A 23,665-nucleotide genomic window follows, 5' to 3' on the forward strand; every position below is an offset into this window, starting at 1 on the left:
ATGATTGTGATAACAAACACTACAAAATCACTTTCACCTTGAGGATTTAAAATGTTACACTGTACAGCTGTTATCTACAGGAAATATCAATTTGATTCAGATCAAATTTAAAGGAGACTTGTTTGATAAACTAGTCTATTAAAAGCTTGACAATTAATTGACTTGATATCACAGTTATATTGTATACATCTCTTACTTTCAAGACATTACCTAAATATAGATAATACAATCAACTTCACCACATATTTACATGTAACACCCCCCCCCCCCTCACCCCATCTAGTTTATTTGTCCATGTACAATATCCTTTTAACTTTTGCATTGATTCTTTTTAATTTTTTTTATTCCTTCTTTCTTTTTCAAAAAAATTAGTAAAATTTATGCCTAAAATTGTAACAATATAAATTTAAAAGTGAACAAACCATTCATCAAGATCCTATTCACGATTTGACATTCTCAATGGTCTTTATGTCCAAACATTGCTTCGTCACTGAATGTGTAGGTACATAATTATATATATATATGCGTGTGCAAACATAGGGCATGACGATAGGGCAATACATATATATATATACAGCCAAGACGCTTAAAAATTGAGGGAGCTTTAAATAAAAATAAATAACCCCAAAGCCAATGAAACTTTTCATTTAAACTACAAGTACTCATTACAACTAGAATGTGTCAATATTTTGTATCCAACTGTTGAATCATTCTGATTTTAATTTTAGCATTCATAGACTGTGATCCTTTATAATTACATCCTACAAGCTAGCCTCATCCTACAATACGTTTACCCATATAGAAATTAAAGTGGTCCACATTTTTTAGTCGTTGTTTCCTGCTTAAACTATCTAAATTTGTGATTAATCCGAAAGCTATAAGTAAATTCATTATACATATGTATACATGTAAACTTTCATCTTCCTCCAATGTGCCTAATTTAATATAAGCCATAGTTTAAAGTAAATATACTTGAAAACATGTTTTTACTTCCAAATAAAACCGGCATGTCATCATATAGAAACCATTTATTTGTCCCAGATTGAAACAAAAACTTCAAGAAATTTAAATGCAAGATCATGGTTTTGCAACATCAACAAAGTGCAAACATCCATTATCTTCTAGGGCAACCATTTCTGTAGGATTTTAAAGACAAGTGAAGTTCAGAACAAAAATTTTCTAATTTTGATGAGTGCCAGTACAAAGAAATATAGAGGCTAACTATAGAGTTCTCAAAATTTTGACAAGTCCTACGTATACAAGAAAATCATGAGTACGAGACTCATCTTGTAAATCACGGCACCAATTATGTACACCTGTGCCCCAAAACAAAATCTACATATTTAGAAATGTGCCAGTGCCAGATCTATATGTAATGTACCTACCTTTATATACTTTCATGTATCAGGAAGTCAGACACTTGACAGACAAATCGTGTAAATGTACATTTTAAACCTTGATATCATGATCAGCTAGCTGTACCAGGCCGTTATCTAGATCTGTACATGGTAAAAACCCTATAAGTTTTCCTAGATCCACATTTTTTTCAACTTCCTTTACATATATATGTATGTATACGGTATGTCTCTTGTTTATATCTTATAATTATTTAATGCTGATGACTGTGAAGGATTTGTTTATTATTTTTTTTTTAGTTTTGGCAGGCAATTTGTATCATTTGGTAATCAATCTATCAGCTTTAGTTGAGAGCCAATCATTCATCTAAGACAATGTCAAAGAATAACAATTAAATGCCATTCACATGTTTAGTTTTTTCTAAAACCAAATCCCAAAAATCTTATCTTTCCTAGAACGTTAACTGACTTAGGATATGAAAGGTGCAGTCAAATCTCTCTATAAAAATTAAAGATCACCCCCGGTACAGGGAGAAAATAGTCTTTGTAGCCAGGTGATCTTTATACACAGGTTAAATTGTGTTGAAATTGGTCATTTAAGGACCCTAGAAATGTGGTCTTATTAAGCAGGTGGTCTTTATACAGAGGTGATCGCTAAGGCAGGTTTTATTGAACATTGATTCCTAATCAAAGCAGGCATATTCTGTTTGTAGACTGCTGGAAATATTCCCATTCAAAATGACACTAATAGGTCTGTATATATATCTACATACCAGTTACATTGTTATGTCACAAATTAAGTATATTTATGTATATTGGACATCCTATTCTTCATTGAATGATCAACTAGACGTGGATGTGTGCAACATTTGTTTTAATGTTACAAAAATTCTACATACTGACATTCATATGCAACATAGCTTTGGCATTTGTTCATCTACATGCATGACTGTTACAGTATATTATGCGCTCTCAAAATAACACAAAGCTCTGATATATATATATATATATATATATATACTTAAAGTAAACTTTTAAAAGACGTTGTGCATCAGTAGATATTAAGAAAAAAATACATCAACACGGCATTCCTTTTCGCTAATGTTTTCAGGCCTTTCAGGCCATCTTCAGCCGATTGTTTATTTACTTTAGCTTAGATACAAGATGACGTCATAGTAAATGATGACGTCATAATAGACAATACTCGCAGGGGAGGTAACGGTATTGTCAGTAAATATAGGTACAGGTATCACTATATTATTAAATTATTATAACTAATCAATAATGAACATATTAATGACCATTCAACAATGGTTTAAACAATTTTACAAACATATTTTCTTTGCAGACTGAGAGTCTGTTTGTAATCCCAGCGTCTCCCATCATGTAAAATGGGAATATAGTAAAATAGCCTTTACCACATGTGTCGAGGTGTGCACTGAGTGGGATTTTCCGAGTTTCTGGTGAGCGTATTTGCTGCTTATGAACTCGGACTCTCTCACTCAGACTCTTTTTCATACACTGTATTCGACCCAATAAGTGCCTATGACCCTATAAGCAACCCTTCCCCTTTTGAGGCCTCAATTTCAATTGCCAGGGCATAAGATTAAGACCAAAACTATCAAAACTGTATGGATTTGCAATAATTTTGTCTTATGAAGCTCTTTTTAGCAATTTATTAAACACCCTGGGTGCTGATTGTGTCGAATATGGTAATGATAACTGTCCATGTCATTTTTTGTACCCTCTACTAGATCGGTATTGTTGATTCAATAATTATATAACAGCTAGGTGGATCAGTTTAGAAAGTAGCTGGCCATGGAGTACCCCGTGAAAATCCGCTAACCTTCGAATTCATGAAAAGTATCACTCTAAATTATTTTTGAACTCAAAAATCTTGAGCCAATGGAAAATATCTGGAAATCCACACTTGTTCAAAACAGCATATTAGCCATTGAAGGACATATCACATCTCTGGTTGATGATGAAAACTAAGTTCCATATTATACACAATGAATGACCAATGCAATGTGGGTCATATGCATGTATGTATACATATATACAAAACCCAAGAGATTTCCTGGACTAAAAAAATGTTCCATAAAGCGATTTAAAATTAAGTTTATGTTGTACAATTTTTCCTCAAACTGTCCCTGGTATACAACACATGAGTATATCTAGATCCTAGTAGATCTGTATAAATAATGATTGTTAGTGTATACCTAGGGCACAAACCTGACCCAGGTAGGAAACTTCAAAAGATACCAGACATGATCTAAGATATTGCACTTTTTTAATCTTTATCTTTGAAGTTTAAATCTTAACTAATCAACAAATTTTATCGACATGCATTTGGTTTTTTTCAAAGGATTCAAGGATTGAATAACAGGAATGCCTTCTTTTAAAATCTTGTATTGTACCAAATTAGAAGACAATGTACTATAGTATGAACACAAACTAGCAAAAATTAGCAATATAATCACCATGGCCACTGTATAAAGAATATCTACTTATTAAGACCACTTAGATTAAGGGTCTCAAATGACCAATTTTCACACAATGTATTGATCCTGTGTATATAAATAGATCTTTCTTCTTTGGATGGTCTTTATAGAGAGGTCACAGACTGTAAATATGGAAAAAAATTATTTTACTGTATTACTACATATATGGGAGAAATATCAGCAAGTATCAGAATTGCTAGACAGTTGTATTGGTCAATCTTATTATGATTTATCCACATTAGCTGTGTCGACAGGTCATTCATTAATCATGAGTAAAATTTAAAGGAAGTTGCTTGAATATCAGAATTTTCTAGGAAAAAATATGAATAACTCTCTGGATTTATGAAATTAATTCTTGAATAGAGATCTAGAGGGGAGTATTAAAGAGTTTGTTATATTGCTGTTGAGAAAATTAAGCTTAGATCAACAATAAAATATTGTTTATTTGGAATTGATCCAACTAAACCGACTTAAACTTTTAAGGCATCTAATCACAAATTTTTACTTTGAAATATTTTCATATCCTGTGACTTCTTTATGAATTATATTATGTAAGCCTATGTTTTTAAAGATGTTAACTTGCTCATTGAATACAACTGGTTATCAAAATAAAATTGTAGATATAATTGTACACCTCAAGTATTTCATACCATGTTCATGTAGATATGTAAAAAATTGATACTTTTTAAGATTTATCATTACTAGCCTAACATTGGGATGTTTTACAATCTAGTTTATTTTGCAAAGCTAATTAGCAATTATAAGCCTATACAAAGTGATAATGAGGATCAAAACTTCTGCATCAATTAATTCTTTAATGTCATCATTAAATCATATTGCATGTCATTAAACACGTGCACTGTCATACATTCACGCATCATAACTAGGCCTATTAAGGGTCGTGATGCACATGTCGCTTTCAAAGCAGTGAACTAATATTTACATGTGAATGACTGTATCTACTATATGTAAATTGATACTGTAGACCTACTGGGTATAGACGATCGTATACCATATATATATAGTACTATACCAACTAATCAACTAAATCAGCACTACATAAGATCACAACACACGGTAACATTGTTACAATGAAAAACTACAATTGTTACATGCTAAATACATTACCACACACGTGAGCTACGGGAATACACACACAGCTACTGCGAGGAGCGTGCAGACACACAACACAGCCACCCGGAAATCAACAGGTTTCTACTTACCATTTTCCTATCGTTCTTCTACACAAATAATTAATACCTATCGACGAGTCAACCAGAATTATAACATACTTTACTCATGTTGATAATCCAGAGTGTATTTCAGACGTCGAGAGACATTAGATCAGTGAATAAACTCCCAACTAACACACGACAACATCATTAGTTTTCATCTAAAGTTTAGTAGTTTGACGGCTAACCGGAAGTTTGACCTCACTTCCGCGCATGCCAAACGATGTAGCAATATCGATGACAATTACCTGTGTGACGTCACACACCGTTACCGATACAGGTGCGCTCTTTGAAATTGATATAGTGTGATATTAATTGACACATTGAAACCAATATGTTCTATCTTAGAATAAAAAAACGTTAATATTTTTGCTGTTAAAAAAACTTCAGTTTTTTCAACGATTAGATAGCTTGAAATTCATGTTTAGTACTGCATGTGGATCTTAACATACAAAAAGGATTTATAACGTCCTTGCATACACATGTAACCTGCTTCAGATGATACATCCTAAGGTCACATTGGCTACATTGTAGGTCACGAGCATAATTTAAGCCATATTCAATTAATGGTATCATCTGTCCACTAAGCTCCGCGGTTTTCAAATCAAGATCTTGTTTTATAAAAAAGTTTTATTACCTTTCACTGAAGGTTCTTTTTACACTGCCCTGACACCTGCTAGATTTAGCTCCGTAAATCACAGTGGTACATTGTAGGTCACGAGCATAATTTAAGCCATATTCAATTAATGGTATCATCTGTCATTTAGACTTGTTTTATAAAATGAACTTGTTTTATTTAACACTTTCACTGAAGGTAGGATGCTAGCTAGCCCGAGATACTCTGGCCCTGACACCAGACTTAGACATTATGACGGATAGATGTCTGGTGTAGGGCCAGAGCGCAGTAGTACTCGAAAACCTGGAATACGCCGACACCGTTTGGTATCGGGCCAGGTCATCTCCTATTCAGCTACTTACAAAATATTACCACCAAAGAATCGCCACTTACATATATATGTACCTTGTTCTTTTCAACAAATCAATAATTTATCTACTCATAGCCATCAATTTCATCACGCATGCACGTTCTATAGTGTCAACAATTTATTAATTTCTTTTCCGCAACTTTAGATTTCCCACTCGTCGTCATCGCCATTTTCTCGTAGTATATGCAAATCACCTTAATCTCGACGGATTACTATATTTAGGTAGATATAATATTCATTTGTACAATAGACTAAGGTTAGTGGTGCTTCTCGGTGGTCAGTCTGGATCAGAGATAACCTGGCCCGATACCAAACGGTGTCGGCTTATTCCAGATTTTCGAGTACTACTGCGCTCTGGCGCCAGACATCTATCTGTCATAATGCATGTCTAAGTCTGGTGTCAGGGCCATAGTATCTCGGGCTACTCCGATTGGGACTGCATACAAAACATTACTACCGAGAAGCATCACTTAACCTGGTCTTTTCAACAAATGAGTAATTTATTTACTCATAGCAATCTATTTTATCATGCATGCACATTATATTTTGTCAATACAATACTTTCCTTTACGCAATTTTAAATCTTCCTATTCGTTGTCGCCATTTTCTCATAGTATGCAAATCGCCTCTTATCTCGACGGATTTCTGTATTTTGGTAGATAATTTATTCATTTGTTGAAAAGATCTAGGTAAATGGGTTTCTCAACCTGACCCGTTATCAAACGGTGTCGGCGAGTTCCACCTTTTGATATAGCAATGCGCTCTGGCCCTACACCAGACATCTATCTGTCATAATGTCTTAATCTGGAGTCAGGGTCAGAGTATCTCGGGCTAGATGCTAGCATTGTATCTGCTGCCCCAGTGCATGATCGTTAAAGGCGACTTTTAAAAAAAATCGTGGTTACTGAGATGAAAATACTTTATCTTTTAACCATTTAATAGCTTTACAGTGACGTTTAGAGCTATACTTGGATTTGTTCATGATCTGCTTATAAGATAACTGCATTTTAGGGTCACGTGAGCTAGGTGAGGGCTGAATGTGGTCATATTCAATGAAAGGTATCTTATGTCAGCTATGTTTCTTCTGTCAGCTGTTTCTTCTGGGGTTTCCATTTTTTAAGCAAGTGTTTAAGCTATTTAATTCTATATTAATTTCGTTCAATTTTTATGTTGTAGAAGATATGGCAAAGACATACGATCATGCAGTTGCATCAAATCCAAACGCGCCACAAGGACTACTGAACAAGACAATGTTTGAAATACTGTATTACTTCTGCAGACGTGGCCGTGAACACCTGATAGATCTCAATGTATCTGACTTTGACTGAAGTATGATCCTGATGGGCTTGAGTATGTTTTAGAAGTCAAGTCGGAGAAAACGAGATATCACCAAGGTACTACTAACGAGAACGAGGGTGATTAACAGAAACTAACAGAAAGCATAACAAAACATCCCAAAGAAGGCTGTTGAAAAAAATAAAACTTTTGGAACATTCATGGTAACTTTATCAAAATGTACAGAGTTGCCCACTGAATAGACTCAAATATCGAAATCAAGTAATACGACGGTAAACTTATCCGACACCAATAGTATGATATATAGTAATTAAATACCCTGATCTAGACTTGTCATCTCACGACTTCTTGGAATGTAATGTTGCTAAGAGAAATTGAAAATGAACCAATTGTTGTCAAGAAAACTGTTGAGCAGACAGAAAATTCGGTCGTATACTGTGACCAACTTTCCATTTCAACAACTGCACTGTAATGATTCATAATTAACAGTGATATTTTTAGTTTGACTCTTTAAATTTTATAAAAAAAATCAACTAAATCAAAGTGCCAAGGCCACTCATAGATGCTGTGAATGAAGGACTCAAACAAAGGAATAAAGAAGTTGGCTTTCATTTAAATATAGAATTTAGTAAACTATATATAAGTGTGCAGTGTTGAATTTCGGAGTTTAATAAAAAAAAATATTTACGATATACCGTATTTATTTTATGAAATTTGAAGTTTTTCAAGAACAATAATTTGAATAACTTATTATCCTGATATAACTATTAATAAATTTTATTTCTAAATTATTTTTGAAATAACGATTTCAACACTTATGAAACCGTTCAGAATTTGAGTATCATTTTTTTATAATTCTTTATCAATTGCTAAATTATCAATTTCTTCAATGTCTCTTTAAAGACAAAAAAAAAATAAGTAAACATTTTCGTATCTTAATATCCACTTAACATTGAAGAATATTTTCGGAAAAAATATAACATTAGAAATATTACCATTTCCGGATATGTTCTGGTTTCCTTTTTAGAAAACTAACATTGGTTACTTTGACGACTTTTGACTAATAAATCATGGCCAGATACTTTTGCCAAATAAAAGGTACATTATTTCATTACGTATATCACTCGGATTTCTTTTAAATTCACAAGAACGCTAGCCGTTAACATCAAGAAAACTTCATGTAATGTATCGGACTTTAGCAAGTTATTCGTAAGCCTAAAAGTAACTGGTTGGCGAGATATTATCGTGCAGAACATTTATCGTGAGTTTTGCTTTGCCGACTTTTGACTTATAATAAAACATGGCCATATATGTTTGTCAAGTAAATGGTACATTATTTGGTTACTTATAACAGTCAAATTTCTTTTGAATTCATAAGAACGCTATCATCAAGAAAACTTCCTGCAATACATCGGACTTTAGCAAGTCTTCATAAGGCTACCGTACATTACACGGCAATATAAGTTCATTTGTCACTTTAATTTGCTCGTACATAAAAAGATCTATATTATCATTATATTTTATAAGTTTATGTTGATAGATTTGGTACTTTTTCCCTTTCAATATACCGCAGTTGTCGACAAACCAAAGACAAAACTCCCAGTGACAGATCAAGAGAGGAGGCACGTACTCAAAACTATTTACTGCGCAATAATATCTCAGATATAGTTCGTCAATACAACCAACACAAAAAACTTTATAAGCGTTATAAGAACATTCTTTTGCAATTACTTTCCTAACATTTGATTACAATAATCGATCATTAGCATGAATTACGTAAAATTTAAATAAACATACACAATCCAAAATACACCGAAAGTCTGTCGCGGAGGAAGACAGCGAAGAAGGCGTTGTTCGTGATTTTCGGGAGATCAGTGTTCTCGCAGTAATAAAAATATCATAGAGTCCCAACTGAACACTTAAAACACTCCATCCATGGTGTATACGTATGTACAAATTATATGTCTGTGGTTTTGAATATTGGGGTTTTATTTTTTCATACCATCAAGTATTACGTGAAATGAACAAACCAACTTTTAATTTTCATCGCGGAGTGGTTTCATTGTTTTGATGTGCACAGGCTCTCCGAGCGTACCTAAGAATGCTGTTTCACAGCATCAAAAACTGAGTCGCTATTTTTTTTCTTTGAAAAATGTCATGTGAAGTACTGAATATAGAATCATGGCCCTTTCCCTCGTCATCAACTCGGGGACTATACCTCGCATGTTAATTGCTACCGAGAAGCATCACTTAACCTGGTCTTTGTAATTTGTTTACTCATAGCAATCTATTTTATCATGCATGCATATTATATTTTGTCAATACAATACTTTCCTTTACGCAATTTTAAATCTTCCTCTTCGTTGTCGCCATTTTCTCATAGTATGCAAATCGCCTCTTATCTCGACGGATTGCTATATTTTGGTAGATAATTAAATTTATTCATTTGTTGAAAACATCTAGGTAGCCTGGTCCAAATAAGACAAGACAAGCTAATTTCCCGAATAGAAATTTATTATGAATCACAAGCATAGACAATTGATCAAGCACGTAAATATATGTAAATGGGGTGAAGTAAGCTAGTGCTCCACTCGAATTAAAATGTCTCTGGTAGTATGAAATAACGGATAACACTGCACCCCAAGTAAACGTAAACTGATAACATAATCTTGCACAATAAGCAAAATAAGTGAGACGGACGAGCAGCATAACACATATATATTAGCTACTAAATGAATTAAAGAAAGAGCCCAAAATACATTTAGTACAAATAAACTCAACATAAACATTGGTTACCTGGCATATACACAATATATTAAAACACGGTACACACTTCAAGATGAACCCCCTCAAAAAAAAAAAGAAAGAAAGAAAAATAAAATAATAATAATTAAAAACTGCGGGAAGCTGACCAGGAAAAGCAAACGTAAGGCTACATATGAAGGCTCGCGGTTTTCATTCTCCTTCAAACCCGGAGTTTGTCCTCCAAGGAAAAATCTAGATACTGTTTGTAGGCATCACTAGCCCAATTCCCTTGTGTTTGAATCATCTCCCCTGGAACTCCTAAAGAAAAGGCCCAAGTAGCCCCACCACTACGAAAACTATGGGAGGAAAAGGCTGAAGCATCCAGGCCTACCTGACTTAGGAGGCCTCTTAGCTTGAGTTGAAATGTCATGTAACTAATCGGTTCTTTCCTCCTATCCTTCTTGACAAAAAAGGCAGGATCCCCCGAATCGCATGGGATTAAAGCTCTCATCTGGTTGAAAGCACTGAATGGACAGAGAGGAGAACCTGGAATGGGAGTCTGCTGTCAAACTGATGGGTTTTGGACCACTTAAGGACTACTAAAATGTCCTGACAAAGTAAGTGTCTGGAAGGATTAAACTTCCTTGACGTTTCTTGCATTAAATTAGACTTACGCAGCATGAGAAAAAAGCTCAATAAAAACATACATCCGTCTGGTCCGAGTGATCTACGCGAGCATGCAACATATGGAGAATATGAGGGGTGATGGGCAAGGCCTGTTTAGGACAGTGAGGGTTTAACCTCGCAGAGCCTTTAACACCAAATTGAGATCGTTGTATCTAATATCATAATCTAAGTTCATTAAGATATGAAGGGTTTTAACACCCCCTATGTAGTAAAGCACTTCTTAAAAACTGCGATTAAAGGCAAATGAGTTATGTGCTGGCTGGTAGCGGTTGCCGAAGAAAGGCATCACAAAAGAGGAAGTAAGACTTCCGTTGAGTGCATAAGTTTTTGTAAGTTCCCTCCGCAAACGCTGCTTAAGTAGTAACCTTGAGGCCTTTCTTGAGTTGTGCCCACGCAGAGTCTGGAAGGATGAAACGAGGCTATACTAACGACTAAAATGAGGGTGAACCACAGCTAATATAAATATATAAGCACAATGACCAATCAAATTATCAGGAGTTAGAAAAGGAGAACAGGTTTGAGGGGACCTCCTCTACAAGCTCGATATCCTTGGTAAGGCGAAAGAACTCCTGCTAGTGAGCTTGACTCAAGTGCCACCTGGAAAGGTGGTCTGGGAGGCGATTGTCCACCCAGCAATGTGTCGAGCTCTGATCTCGAATTCAAAACAGGCGGTAAAGCAACAAATCTCTCGAAGACAACTTTGCATCAACTCCACCTTTGACTGAACATATCGAGGACCGGTACCATAGTTTCGTTATCACACCATATGACTATGCGCTTACCTTTAAAGGCCTTAGCCAAAAGCTTGATACTTACCATAACCGTCAGTAACTCCAATGCATTGGTACTTGGTGAAAGTTGGATAATAACTTAAGGGAACTTCGTATGAAAATATTTCCCGCTAGAGTAACCTCACCCGCCTTAGAATCAGGCGTATGAGGCAAACTCCTCATCAGGGTTTGACAAAAATTCTAAAGACATGATAGACACTCCGTTGCATCTTTTTAAAAATATATGCCACCACAGAATGTCTTTCCTGACCTGACTTGGTATTGTATAGCGGCAAAATGATTGTTTGTTTGTTTAATTATTTTAAAGTCCTATTAACAGCCAGGGTCATTTAAGGACAGCCTCCCATGTATGCAGTGTGTAGCGTGTGTGAAGTGCGAGGTGCGTTTTTTGGGAGACTGCGGTACATGTATGTTCATGTTGTGTCTTCTTGTATAGTGGAACTGTTGCCCTTTTCATGAGTGCTATATCACTGAAGCATGCCACCTTATACACCAAGCAACAGACTCCACCCGGTCACATTATACTGACAACGGGCGAACCAGTCGTCCCACTACCGGTATGTTGAGCATTAATCAGGAGCAGAAACTAGCACTTTTATAGACTTTGGTGTGTCTCGGCCAGGGGACAGAACCCAGAGCCTTCCTAACAGGGGCGAGCGCTCAACTCAAGGCCAAAAGTGAAGCGGTGCCAAGGGAGGCATTAGGAAAGATAAAGTCGGTTAGGAAGCTTGTTCGTTTTGTTTGTTTGATTAATTAACGTCCTATTCACAGCTATGGTCATGTAGGGACGGCCTCCCATGAATGCTGTGTGTTGTGTGTATGTTGTGTGAGGTGCGTGTTTTGGGAAACTGCGATTTATTAATTTTAGTGTCTTCTTGTATAGTGAATCTGTTGCCCTTTTTATAGTGCTATATCATTGAAGCATGCCACCGAAGACATCAAGCAACAGACTCCACCCGGTCACATTATACTGACAACGGGCGAACCAGTCGTCCCACTCCCTGCAAGCTGAGCGCTAAAGAGGAGCAGAAACTACCACTTTTATAGACTTTGGTGTCTTGGCTAGGGGACAGAACCCAGAGTCTTCCTCACAGGGGCGAACGCGCATCTCAAGGCCAAGAGTGGAGCGGTGCCAAGGGAGGCATTAGGAAAGATAAAGTCAGTTAGGAAGTTTGTTTGTTTTGTTTGATTCATTAACGTCCTATTAATAGCCATGGTCATGTAAGGACGGCCTCCCATGCATGCAGTGTGTTGAGTGTATGTTGTGTGAGGTGCGTGGTTTTGGAGACTTCGGTATATTAATGTATTATACTGAAAACGGGCTAACCAGTCATCCCTCTCCCTGTATGCTGAGCGCTAAGCAGGAGCAGAAACCACCACTTTTATAGACTTTGGTGTGTCTTGGCCAGGGGACAGAACCCAGAGCGGGTAGGAAGAAAACAACAGATAAGGTCCTAAATTTAGTCGCCTTTTACGATCATGCAATAGGGGCAGCAGGTACAATTCTAACGCACTACCTGCAGGGCAACTGGCCTAATGGAACGAAGCCAATTCAAAATCCGACAAATGAAAAGCCTACCCGATCGCACACAAGTTTCTACGAATTAAAACTTCCCTAAAAGGGATCGGATTTCCTTCTTGGAAACCTGATCCTTATCCAACCAGTCAACAATTAACAATCCTATCTCTTGCAGCCGGAACTCTGGAATCTCGAAGACCAGATGTTCCTTATCAATCAGGACCCCTTACAACACCATATGAGTGGCTGGTGGCTCCGCCTTCTGCGGAGACTCTATAAAGCCACACTTCGCTAAACGACACCCTAATCTAAAAAAGCCAAATCCGTAAAACATGCGTGCTCGGGCCCGGCAAAACCATCTAAATAATTGAGAATTTGAAAGCCCTCTTGTTACATGAAGAAACAAGAGGCCCAGAGGGCCTGTATCGCTCACCTGGTTTGTAATGCTAAGTAATGTTCTGGATACAGGTTCATTGTTTCTTTTCTGAAGGAATTTGAATATTTACCTCTAATTCCCCTATTGGGCCCCACCCCTCCTGCCCCTGGGGGCTCAGCGTCAAAATTTATACAAGTTCTGTTCCCCTTCCCCAAAGGATGTTTGTGGCCAAATTTGGTCACAATGCATGCAGAACTCTAGGACAAGTAGCGATTTTTAGGATTTACCTCTAATTCCCCTATTGGGCCCCGCTCCTCCTGTCCCCGGGGGGTCAGAGCCAAAATTTATACAACTTCTGTTCCCCTTAGCCCAAGGATGTTTGTGGCCAAATTTGGTTACAATCCATGCAGAACTCTAACACAAGTAGCGATTTAAAGGATTTACCTCTAATTCCCCTAATGGGCCCTGCCCCTGGGGATCATAGCCAAATATTTTTCAAGTTCTGTTCCACTTCCACCAAGGATGTTTGTGGCCAAATTTATTTACAATCCATGCAGAATTCCAAGAAAAGTAGCGATATATAGGATTTACCTCAAATTCCCCTATTGGGCCCCGCCCCTCCTGCCCCTGGGGGGGGGGGGGGAAGGGGGGTCAGAGCCAAAATTTATACAAGTTCTGTTCCCCTTCCCCCAAGGATGTTTGTGGCCAAATTTGGTTACAATCCATGTTGAACTCTATGACTAGCAGCGATTTAAAGGAAATGTTGACGGACAGACGGACGGACGCCGCGCAATGACGGACCGGTGAGTAGAGCTGTTATCATATATCGGCATCACGATATATCACGATTGTAGAGAAGAGACGACGATATCGTTAAAAAACTTATATCTACGATATCGTCGTCAGCCGTAACCCATCATGTGTTAGTTGGAAAGGAAACAAAAACATTGCACTGTCGGACACGGACAGAATCTGATTGACTTGTAAGCAAACATCTAATTGAAAGTATAACAAATAAATGTTTGTTTTGATGAATGTTTCACTTTATTTATTTACAAATTACACTCTATATTGTACTTTCATGATTGGTCCCCCAAACATGACTTATATTTCCATAAATTCCTTTTATATTTTACTTGGCAAAAATCGCGATATTATCATGACGATATCGTCAAATTTTGACGATATCGCGATGCACATTTTCTCTACGATAACAGCTCTACCGGTGAGCTAAAACATCACACAAGTGACTCTTTGACAATATATGCTGCTGGACAAAACACCCCACCCGGTCACATTATATTGACAACGGGCCAACCAGTCGTCCCACTCCCTGTATGCTGAGCGCTAAGCAGGAGTAGAAACTACCACTTTTAAAGACTTTGGTGTGTCTCGGCTAGGGGACAGAACCCAGAGCCTTCCTCACAGGGGCGAACGCTCAACTAAAGGCCAAAAGTGAGGCGGTGCCAAGGGAGGCATTAGGAAAGATAAAGTCACTTAGGAAGAAGAGAAAAGATAAGATCCTAAATTTAGTCGCCTTTTACGATCATGCAATAGGGGCAGCAGGTACAATTCTAATGCCCTACCTGCAGGGCAGCGGTGATTTTCTCAAACACATCCTCAAAACATGTATAAGGTGACCGTGTGTTTCAATGTCATCAGCCTCGACCAGCGATTCTTTTTGTTTTTTATTACTGTTTGCTTTTTTGATGTCAAATACATTTTAATTGGATCTAATAACAACTCTTTATTATCATTTTGAATCCGACAACGAGGAAACTTTGTTTACACTTCATACAGTAGGCCAACCGAGTAGGCTAATGACGAGCATGATATTGTCATCAGTTAATGCTAGCATATAATTTGGACTACATTTAGTAAAAGTTCAGTTACCATATGCGCGATTACTTAAGTGTTAAACAATAGATTGAAAATGACAATATCTAACCTGTAATGTTACACAAAAAAGTCATGCAAGTGGAGTGCCTGAGCCAATGTGTAGGGGTACTACAGCAGTATACCGTAGTTTAATTAGTATTGAACATAAATTACATTATAATCTTCTCCATCATCTTGAGATATTCTGTCTACCTGACAGACCCATACTTTATTTGTTTTCTTCCATACTGTAAAGGGAAATTGGTTAAATTCAGTTTGTTGTTTTGATTAAATTAAAGGGACAATTCAGTCTAAGAGAACATTAGAATTTGTACATATATCGGGAAAAAACCCATTTCTAACGGAAATAAGATCAGTCGGTTTTACTGTGATATGCCAGAAATGTCCATGGTGGTGAGTTGCTTGCGAAATGTTCAAACTCGCTCGCTGTCCGCCATTACACATTGTGGTCGAAAATCTTGTATACCGAACCCTGTCCCTTGCTGGTAGAGTAATGCTGCTTTTGTCTAGAACTGCTCCAATCGCTCTGACAGTAGAGTGTTTACCTTATTATGTGAATTGTCTTGCCTAAAAATCATTTTTATCACCTCCTCAGTGGTTATGTAGTTTATTTGATTAATGTGCATGACTTTGGCTCGGGTATGGGTAGAGCGTACATATTGTACCTGCTTAATCGTATTGATCAACGATTTGTAATTACAACAGTATCAATTAAAATACTAAACAATGACGGGGAATTTGTGAATATTTTGTGTTATATGTTTCATAAGAAATGCAAAACAATACATTTATTCCGTATTTTGCTTCTTAGTTATGCAAAAGAATTAGCCTGAGTGAATTGCCCCTTTAATGTCCTATTAAAAGCCAGTGTCATTTAAGGATGGCCTCCCATGTATGCAGTGTGTGGCATTTATGAAGTGTGTGGTTTGCGTTTTGGGAGATTGCAGTATATATGTTATGTGTCTTCTTGTAATAAAGCAACTCTATTTACAATGCTATCGCATATCTCAAAGTAGCATGTCGCCAAATGTACCAAACAAGCACACCCCACCCAGTCAGGTTTTACTGACAACAGGGAAACCTGTGATTCCTATGCATTGATGACGTCAAGTCTTTGTCTATTGCATGTGAGTTGTCTTTTCTCTGTCCCAGTAAATGAACCGTGGGATAAATCTTTCAAGTAAAAGTATATAATTTTATTTGCTAGATACACAATGTATTTGGAAGTTTCACATGAGAAAAAAGTATGAAGAATACATTAATTAAATGCTTATACATATAGATAGATGAATGAAATTAATTTGTTTCAGGACAAGTCATCTACTGACCTATGTTCTTCAAGTAGGGCGTTAGAATTGTACCTGCTGCCCCTTTTGCATGATCGTACGAGGCGACTAAATTTATGATCTTATCTTTTCTTTCTTCCTAAATTACTTTATTCTTCCTAACGTCTCCCTTGACACCACCTCACTTTTTGCCTTTAGCTGAGCGCTCGCCCATGTGAGGAAGGCTCTGGGTTATCTCCCCTGGTCTTGACACACTTGTTGCTTGGTGTCTTCGGCGGCATGCTTCAGTGATATAGCACTATAAAAAGGGCAACAGTTACACTATACAAGAAGACACTACATGAATACACCGCAGTCTCCCAAAACACGCACCTCGCACAACATACACGCAACACACCGCATACACGGGAGGCCGTCCTTACATGACCATAGCTATTAGTAGGACGTTAATTAACCAAACAAACAAAATCACCGTACCATACGCTCAGGAATCCGTCAACAGAATGGCCATGCCCGATCAAGGGACAGTGCATTGCAGTTTGCAAAGTGAGAAATGATGTCTCACCTAGCTGCTGGTGGTTTCTGTAAAGTTGGTAAATCCTGGTAAGTGTTCTGGTTTTGTTTATTTATATATTTTCATAGCAATAGTTTAAAAAAAACCAGGTAGCATTTTCCCAAAATAAACAACAGTGTGTTGTGCATTGTTGTTTTGCACCGTAAACAACATGACTTGATTATAAATCTATTTTTGCTTATGTTAAGTGGTGGTTTAAAGTTCTTGTATTTGGTTTTTACTTTAACAGGTATACTCCTGCACCAAACATCACCGAAACAGGGCAAAGTAAGGCAGTTCAGCACTTTCTTGGAAATAGTGCCTATGGCAGTCAAGAGACGAAAAAAACATTGCGTTAAATGAAAAGAACAGCAGGTGGTAATTATTTGGTAAGACAGGCGAAACAATCGGAGGAAAAAAGAACCTTATAGTGTGCATCGTTAGTTGTTGCAGTAACACTTGATCAAATAAACCTGGGAAAGTTTAGTTAGGATCATTGTATGTAATGCTTTCCTTAAAGTTTGTTTGTTTGATTAATTAACGTCCTATTAACAGCCAGGGTCATGTAAGGACGGCCTCCCATGTGTGCGGTGTGTTGCGTGTATTGTTGTGCGAGGTGCGTGTTTTGGGAGACTGCGGTATATTCATGTTGTGTCATCTTGTATAGTGGAACTTTTGCCCTTTATATAGTGCTATATCACTGAAGCATGCCGCCGAAGACACCAAGCAACACACCCCACCCGGTCACATTATACTGACAACGGGCGAACCAGTCGTCACACTCCCTGTATGCTAAGCAGGAGCAGAAACTACCACTTTTAAAGACTTTGGTGTGTCTCGACCAGGGGACAGAACCCAGAGCCTTTCTCATAGGGGCGAACGCTCAACTCAGGGTCAAAAGTAAAAGTAAGGCGGTGCCAAGGGAGGCATTAGGAAAGATGAAGTCAGTTAGGAAGAAGAGAAAAGATAAAATCCTAAATTTAGTCGCCTTTTACGATCATATAATAGGGGCAGCAGGTACAATTCTAACGGCCTAAAATGTACATGCAGGGCCAAACATTTAATGAATCTTAACGCCCTAGTAATACTACTAGCGCTACACTTTGTTTAATTGGTGTGCTATCGGACTTTCTTTGAGACAATTCATAAAGATAAATTATCTTTTAAATATTTGTTAATTTACTTGCACAGTGTACAATTATTTATCTTTTTTTTATTTACATAAAAACCTCTAACGGAGTATCTAAAGCAGAGGTTCGTGACCTATCCATTTATGAAAAGAAATGATCACGAACTTTTGAAAATTAATTAATGAAATAATATAAGAGAGAATGTGCAGTTGCCAACCATAGTGGAATACTTACATTGCCATTGCACAGTACCTACATGTTGCTACTAAGCCTATTTCATTTATGGCATATTCAAGGAAAGAAAAAATAACTTCATGGTATCGTGAAAATATTTCGAAGAGCCGGGGTTATATAATTTACAAGTGCACTATTATCATTATACTTTCATCACATCAACAAAATAAAAATCTATTTCTTATATTTACAGTTTTTCACGTAATTGAATATTATTTAATTTCGCGACAGTTGCATATTTTATATTAAAGTACCCATAATTTTTTTGTAGAAGCTGCCTGCATCACGGCATCTTTAAGAAAGATGACCGAGTGGCTGAATCAAACGAAGGGAAAGGTAAGTAATTATAATTCAAATATATTTCAAGCTTTACGAAACCTTTGATAAAGCTAACGTATTAATCTCAGGCTGTTATATTTACACTTGCTACGCTTGTTCACAAATAATAGCCGATTTTGTTTATCATAACTCACTGCATGGTAACATTGAACTTTGAACTTGCGTATGAAACTGTTCTTTGCAACAAGTGCTTTCATTTTTGTTAAAAATGATGGATGTCAAATGTAAACATTACCTCTGTGTCCTACGATCGAGTCGTTGGGGTGACGGGCGTGAGACCCTCTGACAGAGCTAGGTCAGTTATAAACATATTCTCTTGTCTTTGTTAATCATGTGATTATAAAACATGCACCGCTAGTAATCCACGTGTTGACAGTTACGCGTCACCACAAATACATTGTATCCATCGAACGCAAGTGAAGTTGTTCCATCTATCGATGGCGATGGATCTAAGCGTAGATTATATAATCACATGGCTCCTAAGGATGTAATATCGTCAAGTCAGACGACAATCTCAAACACATTGAGCTATTTGAACACCGGTGTTTTGACAACTTCGGCAAACTCCAGTGTGTAAGCGTGCGTCAGCTTCGCCTCGCTGCACAAAAACGGTAACCGAGTTCACACATGTGACCCGAGTTAAAATACTTTGTTATTACGCTATATATTAACTTTTAGCAAAATTGAATATATCCTTGGTCTGATGAAATATAATTATCTCTAAAATTTACTTTTTTTTTGTCATGGTTATTTTACAAAAAAAATATTGAACTTTTTTGTCGTCGCGGATGAGTAATTCTACCTTACGTGAAGAGTCATCATTCGCTGTTCAATTGAGTAAGCTTCTCCCACTTTTGTATTGAAAAATTACGTCATTTTCAAATGACGATTTTATTGCATAAAATATTTTAAAATAAAAAGTCGTGAGTGTAAATATAGGGATTGGATTTCGTTTTTATGTTAATCATGCTTACAAGCATGGTTAACATAAGAACGAAATCCAATCCCTATATGGTAATATAATTTGTCACTTTCATATATATTGCATCTTAAAATATGACATAATAAACATAGGTTGAGAAAGAAATTGAAAATATTATGATCATGCAAAAAATACTCTAGTGTCTAGTGTTGCCCCTGACTTAGCGCGTATCTATTGCAGATTTGTAATAAGGAAGGGAAGGACCCAGGAAAAGAGTCTTCTGGGTTTAGCCAGCCTCCTTTTCCGAAGGTTTGGCGGGAAAGAAGACGATGCAGTATGGCTCACGGCTTGCATTGCAAGTATCCAAAAATACAGAATCATAGCTCATCGTTGTCAGGATAAATTGTTCCGATTTTTTTAACGAGCATCATTTAAAAGGTCAGATAAAATGCAGTTTGCAGGTGAGTGAACCATAACAAAAGGCCACTGTGTTATTTATTATATCACAGCAGTAGTACACATCAATATATAACGATACATTTTCAATTACCATGTATATGTAGACAACATTAGTTGGAAGAGAGACCAATTATGGCAATTTGATGTAACGATCTATGTCATAGGCATTGAGCTCCGCAGATTAAGTGAATTCTGAATCATTAATTTCAGAGATCCTATTGTCATGAGGAGAAGCTCTTAAGAAAATTGAGCACCGGCACCCAACAGCAAACCACAGATTTCATGACTGGTGTCCAGAATCGTATGGAAGCTATCGAGAGGGGCAACGATCCACATAAGTGAACTAAGGTGACAGACATAGAGCGTTACAGGATAGAACGGTATAAAGCCATGTGAATGCCCTGTTTGTCACCCTATTCCTCTATGATGGATCGATGAATCCTCTCCACCTCATTAAATCGATATCTAGCAAAAAAATAACTGTTTTGGAGTCGTGTTTGATCATACTTTGTTTGTTTGTTTTGATTAATCTAAACGTCCTATTAACAGCTATGTGTCCATGTAAGTAAAGGACAGCCCCCATGTTATGCTGTGTGTTGCGATTATGTTGGGTGTGCGGTGAGTGCAGTGTTTGCTACGGTGGAGGATTTGGGAAACTGCGGTCTAATTCATGTTGTATTCTTCTTGTATAGTGGAAGCTGTTGCCCTTTTTATAGTGCTATATCACTCGAAGCATGCCGGCCGAAGACACCAAGCAACACACCCCACCCGGTCACATTATATACTGACGACCGGGCGAACCAGTCGTCCCCACACCCCGGCTTGCTGGAGCGCTACCAGCAGGGAGCACAGAAAGAAACTACCACTTTTTAATAGACTATTAGGTGTGTCCTCGGCCAGGGGACAGAACCCAGAGCCTTCCTCACATGGGGCGAAACGCTCAACTCAAGGCCAAAAGTGGAGTGCGGTGCCCCAAGGGAGGCCATTAGGAAGGATAAAAGTCAGATAGGAAGAAGAGAGAAATAGATAAGATCCTAACATTTAGTCCGCCTTTTTACTGATCATGCAATAGGGGCACAGGTACAATTCTAGCTAACAGCCCAACCTGCGGAGAGCTGAACATCTGGTAACATGGAAATATTAATAAGCGATCTAGATAGAACATTGTATCTATTCTATAATTTAAAATAAAAAAATCTAAGGCTCTTAATTGCAGAGTGCTGAGTTTCGCCCCCTTTTACGATGCATGCAATGGGTGCAAGCTGTATAAAAAAAACCAATTCTATAAAGCGAATCCTAAAGCCTGCAGTGACGTGGGGTTCATGGGATCGATGTACAAAATCCTAAATATAGCACTCAAGATGTGCTCAACTCTGCAAAGTACTCCACGCAGCGGGGTCACAAAAACGAACGGTCGCATCGGATCATTTGCTTGATTAAGCTCATAATTTGGCATACCTTTTTGTTATTTTAGAGAGTGTTGTATTAGGGTAAATGTGTTGTCCAGGCTATATGACAGCAGTGGCATTTTCTCCACGGTAAATTCGACATGCAGAGGCCGCTTATGTCCACACAAAATCGTACTCTCTGACTTATAATTAATTATTATATTTTACCTCGATACTTCTTAGTATAAGATAAAATCAGTTGGGAAGAAGAGAAAAACAATAAGATCCACTTAAATTTAGTCGCCTTTTACGATCATGCAATAGGGGCAGCAGTTACAATTCTAGCAAAACGCCCTAAACCTGCAGGAAGCTGAAACTGAAGCTGAAAATATTATACACTTTAGATAACATTGTATAATCTATAATTTAAAAAAAATAAAGCTGTTACTTGTAGGTGTGATTTTGTATCAGGAAATGAATGAGGCTCTGAGTGAAAATGGTGGCAGCCTCAAAGGTGTTGATCTGAAATGTTACAATGAACAGCAACCAGCCTTGAAAAAACTTATATACAGAAGTATGTAGAGGATGCCCTTTGTGAGAATATTGAGGCACGTATAACAGAACCAAAATGGTGACATCATCGGTGAGTTTGGTCATTATTAAAACCTCTCCACCTTTTGAGGTTCTTGTCGACTAGTAAAAAAAAGTTCTATGGTGCCTCAAGGCAAGTAATAATGGTCATGAAGAACAGCCTCCCAATGTATGCGGTTGTTGTCGTGTATGTGTGCGAGGTGCGTGATTTGAGGATCTTGTCCAACTTGTATAGTTGGAACGTTTTGCCCTTTGTTAATAGTGCCATATCCACTGAAGCGATAAAAACACCCGGTTCATATTGACTGACCATCGAACGGGTGATGCCAGTCCCACCTCCCGGTTATGGCTGAGCGTAAGCAGGAGTAGAGAACTACCACTTTTAGGAGACTTTGGTGTGTCTCGGCCAGGGGGACAGAACCCAGAGGCCTTCCTCACCAATGGGGCGAACGCCTCCAACCCAAGGCCAAACGTGAGGGCGGTGCCAAGGGAGGCAAATAGAGAAAAAAAGCTTGAAAGGCATTAAGGAAAGAAGAGAAAAGATAAGGTCCTAAATTTTAGTCGCCTTTTACGAATCGCATGCAATAGGGGCGAGCAGGTACAATTCTAAACGCCCTACCTGTCAGGGCCATCCCCATGTAATGCGGTGTGTTGCGTGTGTGGTGATTGCGTGTAATGATTGTGCGAGGTGAGTGTACTGGGGGTGAACTGCGGTATTTTCGTAGTTGTGTTCTTCTTGTATAGTGGAACTGTTTTGCCCTTTTAATAGTGCTATATACACGACACTGGAAGCCAATGCCGAGCCGAATACAACCAAGCAAAGCACCACCCCACCCAGCACCGGTCACATTAATAACTGACAACGGGCGAACCAGGTCGTGCCAACTCGCCTGTAATGCTGAGAACGCTAAGCAGGAGCAGAAAACTACCACTTTGTATAGACCTTGGGTGAGTCTCGCACAGGGGACCCCAGAAACCCAGAGCCTGTCTCACGAGGGCTGAACGGCTCAACTCAAGGCCAAACGTGAGGCGTTGCCCGAAGGGAGGCATTAGGTAAAGGAGATAGAGTCAGTTAGGAAGAAGAAGGAAAAAGACTAAGATCATATAATTTAGTTCGCCTTTTACGATCAGGCAATAGGGGCAGGATCAGATTACAAATGCTCACGCCTTTATTATGATATTAACATGATACTAGACGCCCTCAAGCCTGCAGGCCAAGAGTTTAGAATATTAATGAAAAACAAATAAAGACTATAATACGCTGGTAGTGTCGGGGCCTTGAAGTGGTCAGAGATTTATATAATTTGTGGACTTTTTTTTAGACTAGAAGAGTATTTGCCTTCCTCAAAGCTGTGAAACTTAGCAGATATTTT

General features: G+C 37.8%; 1 protein-coding gene, 1 long non-coding RNA gene and 1 pseudogene across 2 annotated transcripts in view; 1 reads left to right on the forward strand and 2 right to left on the reverse strand.

Annotated features, from left to right (window-relative positions):
- Window positions 1-5,286, reverse strand: part of LOC138333640 (unconventional myosin-Ie-like) — a 49,149-nt gene extending 43,863 nt beyond the window's left edge. Inside the window, 1 exon segment of the mRNA XM_069282142.1 lies at window positions 5,152-5,286. Within this exon segment, the coding sequence (XP_069138243.1) occupies window positions 5,152-5,160 (9 nt within the window). The 5' untranslated portion in view covers window positions 5,161-5,286.
- Window positions 5,287-9,843: 4,557 nt separating this feature from the next.
- Window positions 9,844-11,624, reverse strand: LOC138332652 (uncharacterized; annotated as a pseudogene).
- Window positions 11,625-17,154: 5,530 nt separating this feature from the next.
- On the forward strand, window positions 17,155-20,287 carry LOC138332799 (uncharacterized). The gene is made up of 4 exons (XR_011209876.1): window positions 17,155-17,279; window positions 17,480-17,618; window positions 18,865-18,929; window positions 20,095-20,287. It is a non-coding gene; the product is annotated as an uncharacterized lncRNA (long non-coding RNA).
- The last annotated feature ends 3,378 nt before the right edge of the window (window positions 20,288-23,665 follow it).

Source organism: Argopecten irradians, chromosome 10, assembly GCF_041381155.1.
Source record: "Argopecten irradians isolate NY chromosome 10, Ai_NY, whole genome shotgun sequence".
NCBI classification, from domain to species: Eukaryota; Metazoa; Mollusca; class Bivalvia; order Pectinida; family Pectinidae; genus Argopecten; species Argopecten irradians.